This window comes from Solanum stenotomum, chromosome 4 (assembly GCF_019186545.1).
Source record: "Solanum stenotomum isolate F172 chromosome 4, ASM1918654v1, whole genome shotgun sequence".
Lineage (NCBI taxonomy): Eukaryota > Viridiplantae > Streptophyta > Magnoliopsida > Solanales > Solanaceae > Solanum > Solanum stenotomum.
In genome coordinates, this window is record NC_064285.1 from 9,265,468 (window position 1) to 9,274,687 (window position 9,220).

A 9,220-nucleotide genomic window follows, 5' to 3' on the forward strand; every position below is an offset into this window, starting at 1 on the left:
ATATCAAAATATTTGCATTACATTGCTCCAATTTGTTTTCTATTCAAAGATACTTAATACCCTTTTGCACAAATTTAACATGAGCACCCAGAGGAACTAGATTTCCATCCATTGTGCTTTTATTGATCCCTTCCTTGTATCCAAAAGTAAATATTGAATGTGAGCATCCTGAAAAAATATATCAGCAAAACTAGTAGGCCGATTAGATACTAGCATACTAGCCCATCATGATCAAAGTCAAGGTGTCAACCAGCCTATAAGGCACTGAGGGCACCTTTGGAACATAGGACACCTTGTAAAGTCTGGGCAGGGGACTTAGTATTAGTGGAACTCTTAACAATGTATCAGGTATTGGTATTGTAAGGTCTGGAGGTTTGCTTGGTGGTGTTGGTGCTTCTTGGCTTGTAGCGGAAATTAATTCATAATCCTTCCAAAAATTGATGGATCGGAGCTCTTTAATTTAATTCAATAACAAGTTTGGTGTGTTTAATTTAATTTTGATGTGTTTCGTTAGTAAACAACTCCTCATATAAAATATCGGTATCTTGAGAGCTATCTATACATCAAAAACGCTTCAACCTTATCATTGAGACTTCATTGTCAACTATCCCACTGCTATATTAATCAACGCCCTTCATGTAGCTAAGAATGGATGAATGTCTCAAAATAAATGAGAAATAGAACTGGCTCAATGACGAGCTCATAGGATCTTTTAGTTTAGTAGGCAGCATGTTCTGAGTTCTCGATTTTCAACTATGATATATTTTGTGAGCCACCTCTTATTTGCAATAATGAAATTATGTCTTTAATGTACCTGTCATACTTTGACACATTTTGTGAGCCACCTCTTATGCATTGGAGTCCGACTAATCCAAATGAATCTATATACTAATTATATAACCTTTCAATAAAAGGAAATTGTATTCAATTGAAAAATATTTTTCTTAACATTCAAATATTGAATTTAAATGACAAAACAATTACAAACCTACGTAGGAAAAGGAAAAATAAATAAATAAGAATTACAATTTTGATATCATGCCTTCTACCTCATAAATTTGAGAACCCTATGGGTTATATATGTTTGAGCTCGAGAAGGACTTCAATGAAATATGCATGTTGAACATGAAAGATGGAAATTTAATAATATGGAGGTGATGGTGATGGTGATGGTGATGGAGAAGGTGATGGCTTCTTGCAGTAGTCATTCTTTGGCAAAGAAGGCACCTTGTATTCTTCTTTAGGTACTGAGGAACCTTGGGAACATATGACACCTTTTTGTAGCTATCTTCTGAAACTGATGGCTTCTTGTAGTAAATTTTTCTTGGCAAAGAAGGCACCTTGTATTCTTCTTTAGGCACTGAGGGCACCTTTGAAACAAATGATACCTTTTTGTACTTATCTTCTAGAACTGATGACTTCTTGTAGTTATTATTCTTTGTCAAAGAAGGCACCTTGTATTCTTCTTTAGGCATTGGGGGCACCTTTGGAACATATGACACCTTTTTGTAGCTATCCTTTGGAACTGATGGCTTCTTATAGTAATCATTCTTTGGCAAGGATGGTATCTTGTATTCCGGTTTAGGCTTTGTAGGTACCTCTGGAACATATGATGCCTTCTTGTAGTTATCTTCTGGGACTAATGGCTTCTTAAAGTAGTCAAATTTTGAAAAAAATGACTCCTTGTATTCTAGTTTAGCCATCGAGGGTACCTCTGAAACATATGACGCCTTCTTGTAGTTATCTTCTGAAACTGATGGCTTCTTGAAGTAGTCAAATTTTGGAAAAAATGTCTCTTTATATTCTGGTTTAGCCATCGAGGGTACCTCTGGAACATATGACACCTTCTTGTAGTTATCTTCTGAAGGTGATGGCTTCTTGAAGTAGTCAAATTTTGGAAAAAATGTCTCCTTATATTCTGGTTTAGCCATCGAGGGTACCTCTGGAACATATGACTTCTTCTTGTAGTTATATTCTGAAAATGATGGCTCCTTGTAGTAGTCATTCTTTGGCAAGAGTGATTCATGTTCGGGAACAAAGGGTGTTTCTTTATAGTTATCTTCTAAAGCTAATGGCTTCTTGTAATAATCATTTTTTGGCAAAAATGACGACTTATATTCCTTTTCTGACTCTGAGGGTACCTTGAAGTTTTCACTTTTGACTATTGTGTTTGGTACTACTTTATAGTATGTTGAATTTGATTATTCATAAGAATTATATGCCATAGTGCGTGTGACAATCAAGAAAAATATCAAAGCACAAGCAAATGGAAGCCATTGCTTCTTCATTTGGCTTCCCATTCAGAAGAATTGGATTCTAAGGCTAGATATTTCTTGTTTTTCTTTTTCTTGTGTGTTTTAGAATGGAGGAATTAGGAGTTTATATAACATAACTAAGACGGTGATTTGATGATTTTGGATTCTCTCAAAATTAAATAATCCAAACATATCAAAGATTTTGCCATTTTTTGGTTAATGCTGTTCCACAAAAGTTTTGAGATAATGGGAAGCCATGAGCAATTCATACACATTTGCTTGACTCACCTATTTTTAATCCAATTTTTTATTGACTTCCAAGAATGTTGTTCTTGTTTTGTTTTTTTTTTTTTTTTTGTTGGTATAGTGAAAATTTGATTAAATTAGTTTTTAAAAGTTTAGATATGTGTAGGCCTAACAAATATTGTTCATTATTTGGTGTCCATTAATTATATGTAGTTGTGCACGACTTATAATCCACATCATGGCACCACACTTTTTTTATATAAAAAAAATCGGAGTAATTCGCAGTTGCTACTCTTTGGATGCACACTAAATAAATCCACTTATGTGCAATATCTTACAAATCATACATGAGATGTAAGCTGCTTTAGCAAGCACGTTGCGAGTCACAAGAAATTGATCTCTGGCCTTTATTATCCTTGCTAGTAGCCTGAATACTTCTCATTACCAAGAATGACAATATTTTGGGTTTGTTTAGTTCTTAATACAAACAGGGAAAATTAGTAGCTATTTTTATTGTCATATATTTAATGTTTTTGGTAATTAACTCCAATAATTTAAATTTGCGTAGTGTATGATCTATTTTTAAGAAAAAAGAGTGCTCTATGAGATATTACTTCAATATTCCCTAGAATCGAACCCTACCACAAAGATAATTTAGTCGATTGACTTTTTTTTAAAATAAAAAAAAAACCTCTCAAAATATTTTAGAAGTTCTGGCTTTAATAAATTTCATACTTTGAGCAAAGAACTTCTGCAATATTGATCAAATGCGCCTAAACAATAACTAAATGATTAAATATTGAAGGGCTAATGAAAAATTTGTGACAATTTATCTTAAGTAGTGTTATCTTTATGGTCGAGTTTTTTATTGAAATGGTTCGCTTTATTTCTTTATCTCCCAAGAATTGTATGTTTATAACAACAGAGATCGTTTTTTTATTCTTTCCAGTTCTAATAGATTAACGAACTGTATCGATTCTTTTGAGTACTATATCAGAAAATTCACCCAATATAATCCTTAGTGACCTATTTTGAAATATTATCTGATTGTCGTTATGTTCGAGAGTTTTGTTATTAATAGTAAGTGAACAAATTGGCAATTGATGGAAGAATAGATGAAAACTACATAAACTCTCAATAAAAAGAACTTGTATTCAATTGAAATAAATTTTTCGTTCAAAATATAGAATTTAAATGACAAAACAATTACAAACCGGAGCAGGAAAAGGAAAAATAAATAAATAAATACAAATTTTGACATCATGCCTTCTAACTCATAATATGAGAACCCTATGAGTTATATATGTTGAGCTGGAGAAGGACTTAAATGAAACATCCATGTTGAACATGAAATATGGAAATTTAATAATATGGAGGTGGTGGTGATGGAGAAGGTGATGGCTTCTTGTAGTAGTCATTATTTGACAAAGAAGGCACCTTGTATTCTTCTTTAGGCACTGAGGGCACCTTTGTAACATATGACACTTTTTTGTAGTTATCTTCTGAAACCGATGGCTTCTTGTAGTAGTCATTTTGCACTGAGGGCACCTTTGGAACAAATGGTACCTTTTTGTAGTTTTCTTCTGGAACTGATGGATTCTTGTAGTAATCATTCTTTGGCAAAGCAGGTACCTTGTATTCTTCTTTAGGCACTGAGGGAACCTTTGGAACATATGAAACCTTTTTGTAGTTCTCTTCTGAAACTGATGGCTTCTTGTAGTAATCATTTTTTTGCAAAGAAGGCACCTTGTATTCTTCTTTAGTCACTGAGGGCACCTTTGGAACAAATAGTACCTTATTGTAGTTATCTTCTGGAACTGATGGCTTCTTGTAGTAATCATTCTTTGGAAAAGAAGGTACATTGTATTCTTCTTTAGGCACTGAGGGCACCTTTGGAACATATGATACCTTTTTGTAATTATCTTTTGGAACTAATGGCTTCTTATAGTAGTCATTCTTTGGCAAAGATGGTACCTTGTATTCCAGTTTAGGCTCTATGGGTACCTCTGGAACATATGACGCTTTCTTGTAGTTATCTTTTGGAACTAATGGCTTCTTGACGTAGTCAAATTTTGGAAAAAATGACTCCTTATATTCTGGTTTAGCCATCGAGGGTACCTCTGGAACATATGACGACTTCTTGTAGTTATCTTCTGAAACTGATGGCTTCTTGAAGTAGTCAAATTTTGGAAAAAATGACTCCTTATATTCTGGTTTAGCCATCGAGGGTACCTCTGGAACATATGATGTCTTCCTGTAGCTGTCTTTTGAAAATGATGGCTTCTTAAAATAGTCAAATTTTGGCAAAAATGACACCTTATATTCTGGTTTAGTCATCGAGGGTACCTCTGGAACATATGACTCCTTCTTGTAGTTATCTTCTGAAAATGATGGCGTCTTGTAGTAGTCATTCTTTGGCAAGAATGATTCATGTTCGGGAACAACGGGTACTTTCTTATAGTTATCTTCTGAAACTGATGGTTTCTTATTGTAATCATTTTTTGGCAAAAATGACGACTCATATTCCTTTTCTGACTCTGAGGGTACCTTGAAGTCTTCACTTTTGACTACTGTGTTTGGTACTTTATTATATGTTGAATCTGATGATTCATAAGAATTATAAGGTGAATAAGCCATAGTGCATGTGGCAATCAAGAAAAATACCAAAGCACAAGCAAATTGAAGCCATTGCTTCTTCGTTTGGCTTCCCATTGAGAGAATTGGATTCTAAGGCTAGATATTTGGTTGTTTTTCTTTTTCTTGTGTGCTTTAGAATGGAGGAATTAGGAGTTTATATAACATAACAAAGATGGTGATTTGATGATTTAAAAATTAAATAATCCAAACATATCAAAGATTTTGCCGTTGTTTGGTTAATGCTGTTCCACTAAGGTTTTGAGATAATGGGAAGCCATAAACAATTCATACACATTCGCTTGACTCACCTATTTTTAAATTTTTAATCCAATAATTTGTTGACTTGCAAGAATTTTTTTATTTTTTTTTTTGGTTGGTATATTGAAAATTTGATAAAATTAATTTTTAAAAGCTTAGATATGTGTAGGCTTAACAAATATTGTTCATTATTTGATGTCGATTAATTATATGTACTTGTTGAGCACAACTTATAATCCACATCATGGTATTGTACTTACTCTTTTTTTAAAAAAAAAAAAATCAGTAATTCACAGTTGCTATTTTTCGGGTGCACACCGAATAAATTTGCTCATGTGCAATTTCTTGTAAATCATACCTGAGATGTAAGCTGCTTTGAGCAACTCCGTTGTGACAAATCAACTGAAAAAGTGTTGGCAGAAGAAATAATCTCTGACCTCTGTTACCCTTGCGAGTACCATACATACTTTTCATTACCAAGAATGACAATATTTTGGCTTTGATTAGTTTTATTGATACAAACAGGAAAAATTAGAAGCTATTGTTTTTAATGTCATATTTTATGTTTTTGGTTATTAACTCATATTAATTCAAATTTGTGTTGTGTATGATCTAGTCTTAAGAAAAAAGTGTTGTATGAGATATTACTTCATTCCCTAATATTATCGAACCCTACAAAAAAGATAATTGAGTCAAACAAATTATTTTTAAAAATTTCTGAAAATATTTTAGAAGTTCTGATATAATTAAAAGAATTCATACTTTGAGCTCAAAACTTCTGCAATATAGATCAAATGCACCTAAACAATCACTAAATGATTAAAATATTGAAGGGCTTATGAAAAATCCGTGATATTTTATCTTAAGTAGTGTAACATTTATCTCCGAGTTTCTTTTTATCTGATTAAAATGATTCACTACTTAGATTCACTTTATTTCTTTTATCTCCCAGGAATTATATGTTTAAAACAATAGAAATCGTTTTTTTTCTTCTTTTAAATTATAATAGATTAACAAATTGTATCGATTCTTTTGCGTAATATATCAAAAATATAATCCTTAGTTACCTATTTTTGAAGTATGTGATGGTTGTTATATTGCAGGGTTTTTTTATTAATAGTAAGTGAACAAATTGGCAATTGCTGGAAGAATAGATGAAAACTACATAAACTCTCAAGAATAATTCAAATTAATTATTTGGAATTATTTCCATAATAGGAAGCCTCAGTAATTAATTTTGTGGTCCCTCCAGTGCCCATATTTAACTAGAACTCAGAATCCTAATTCTAAAGGGAAAAGGGGAGAGGCGTTAGTTTTCTTATAAAAAGAAAACTAGCGTGTATTTTTCGGTTGAAGAAAAATAACGTGTGTTTTTTTCTCCTCTTTGGATTGTGAAGAAATCCCTATAATTAGGGATTCTTCTAGCCCTAGATTGATTAGTTTTCTATTCATACTTTCCCACCCAAGTATTGAGAGAGTTCAGATGTGAACTTGGGATCACTGTAGAAGATCATAGCTATCTTGCAGATTCACTTGAAGGTCTGTCTAACTTGGGGATTCGCTTGAAGGTATCTGTTCACGCTTCAAGAGGTATTTATCGAATTAAATTTCAATATGTTTATGTGTTCTAGCATGATTATGTGATCTAGCATAAATGATTATTGGTTATCTATTATTCATGTACACTAGAAATTCGTAATTGCACTCTTCTATTTATATTTTGTAATTCCCTATTAAACACTTATGTAATTCCCCATGTTAAGATTTCAGATACTAATCAATAAATTAAATTACTGACGAATTTAACTTAATGATTAATTTCCTTTAGAGCACTACTTAACTTATTTCATGTGTCGGATTCATAAATCCACTTGCAAGGTTTGACACGATGAAAACTTATAAGTTTCTCAAAAAGGCATATCAATCAATCTCTATAACGAGACATGGATTCCATCAACTAACTTATTATTTCACCAATATATATTATTATCATCCAACTTACCAGGCATATTGACCCATCTCAGAATCTCACCTTTTAATAAATCAAAACGATAATTAATATATACAGATCATAATAGTTATATCAGGATTAAGAATATAAGTACATTTAATAGTTTAGAGAATATGTTTTGTCAGTCAGTCTAAAACAACTATCTCTACTCGGTCCCGTTCAATACATACAAAATGCACTAGCACAAGAAGTTGGAACTATACCGTTCCCATAATCAAGATAAATTACCTATAATCTTGTGCTACAATCGTACCGATGGCATGTCCAATTTCCATCCTAGATTGTGAACAAAAAACTTTATACTTATAAGAACCGATGATTTAATCCTCTGTGTATAAGCTAAAACTCTACACACTAAATCATCTACTATATAAGTAAATAGACACCATAAACGAATATATGATCTATTAAAATTGAGCAAATATTTATTCTATAATAAATATTATTTCTTAACACATGGTTAATAGTATATATCCTAACAATCTCCCACTTAGACTTTTAACCATCACAATTGTTATAATGTACTATATCTAAATGCATGGTTAATAGTATATACCCTAACAATCTCCCACTTAGATATTTAATCTTGAAAATTGTTAGAATACTATGTCTAAACACATGATTAATAGTATATACCCTAACAATCTCCCACTTAGACTCTTAACTATGCATTTACAACTTTCACAAGCATTCCTTTATTTCTATTTTCTCATGCAATTTTGTCTAGTAGTGCTTCGTCGTAACAAATCGATTTTGTACTAGATCTTGAGAGAGCTTCTCATGAAACCTTCCAAGAGTGTACTTCTTTTCAGATCATAAAAGTTCTCTCAAGCATACAAAACAAATCAATCTTCGCTATGATTCTCCCACTACGACTAAGCACTACATAATCACACTTTCATGATCTTGAGTCTTAATATTTTCTTCAAAATCTTTCGATATTGAAATATTAACAACTTTTCATGTAGTGTTCTTCAATTTGCTCAACATCACTTCCACTACTTGAGGTAGTAGTTTTCTTATGTCTAGCAACGTTCCTCCCATTACATAAATGCAATGGAACGTCATTTCTGACATACCGATTAGATGTTTTTGAGCATCTGAATTTATAATTGACTTATTTGTTATTTCTTTGTTCAATTCCTGTAAAACTAGTTTACTTCTACGAACATGGTTTACTAAATGATTCTTTTCTTGAAATCTGACAGTTGTGTTAACAATTGTCTTAACAATTGTCTTATTTTCTTTAAGACACTATAATAAACCTTCTTTCATTCTTTAGGATATCTAATTAACACACACATTCCGTTCTTAATTTCAATTTTCTTATTCTTCCACTCAACACATGTGCTGAACAATCCTATAACTGAACATGTCACAGATTAGACTTATGTCAAATCCAACTAGTTCTATAGTTGTTCAAGGTTCTGATTTGAAAGAAATTGAATTCAGAATGTGATATGTAGTTATTAGAACCTATCCCAAAAGAAACAAAATAACTAATAATAAGTCAATAATTAATTTTATCATCTTCATAAGAGTCTACTTCTTTTCTCTTCTACACCAATCTATTATAGAGTGTCTGGTGTAGACAATTGAAATGCAATCATTTTATAAGATAAGTGACTCATGAACTCTGCAGAGAGGTTTACGTCACTACAATCAGATTGCAGTGACTTTATATATATTTTTCATGATGCTATTTTCGTTTGTCTTAAATATTTTGATCAGTTTATCTAGACATTCAGACTAACAAAACATCAAAAAATATATATTCATATCATGAGTAACCATTTGTGAAAATCTCAGAATA

General features: G+C 31.9%; 1 protein-coding gene and 2 pseudogenes across 2 annotated transcripts; all 3 read right to left on the reverse strand.

The window, feature by feature from the left end:
- LOC125861254 (WD40 repeat-containing protein HOS15-like) overlaps window positions 1–821 on the reverse strand; it is a 34,903-nt pseudogene extending 34,082 nt beyond the window's left edge.
- A 319-nt stretch (window positions 822–1,140) lies between these two features.
- On the reverse strand, window positions 1,141–2,300 carry LOC125862421 (protein PELPK1-like; annotated as a pseudogene).
- A 1,341-nt stretch (window positions 2,301–3,641) lies between these two features.
- LOC125862780 (protein PELPK1-like) lies at window positions 3,642–5,247 on the reverse strand. Of its 2 annotated transcripts, none has more exons than XM_049542906.1 (2): window positions 4,164–5,247; window positions 3,642–3,968 (listed from the first exon to the last, which is right to left on the reverse strand). In XM_049542906.1, exons 1-2 carry the CDS (start codon window positions 5,211–5,213, stop codon window positions 3,864–3,866), a joined length of 1,155 nt encoding a protein of 384 aa, XP_049398863.1. In that variant the 5' UTR covers window positions 5,214–5,247; the 3' UTR covers window positions 3,642–3,863. The 2 variants fall into 2 exon arrangements, with proteins under 2 accessions (XP_049398863.1, XP_049398862.1); XM_049542905.1 differs by having other exon boundaries at window positions 3,682–4,733; window positions 4,848–5,247.
- Window positions 5,248–9,220: the final 3,973 nt, after the last annotated feature.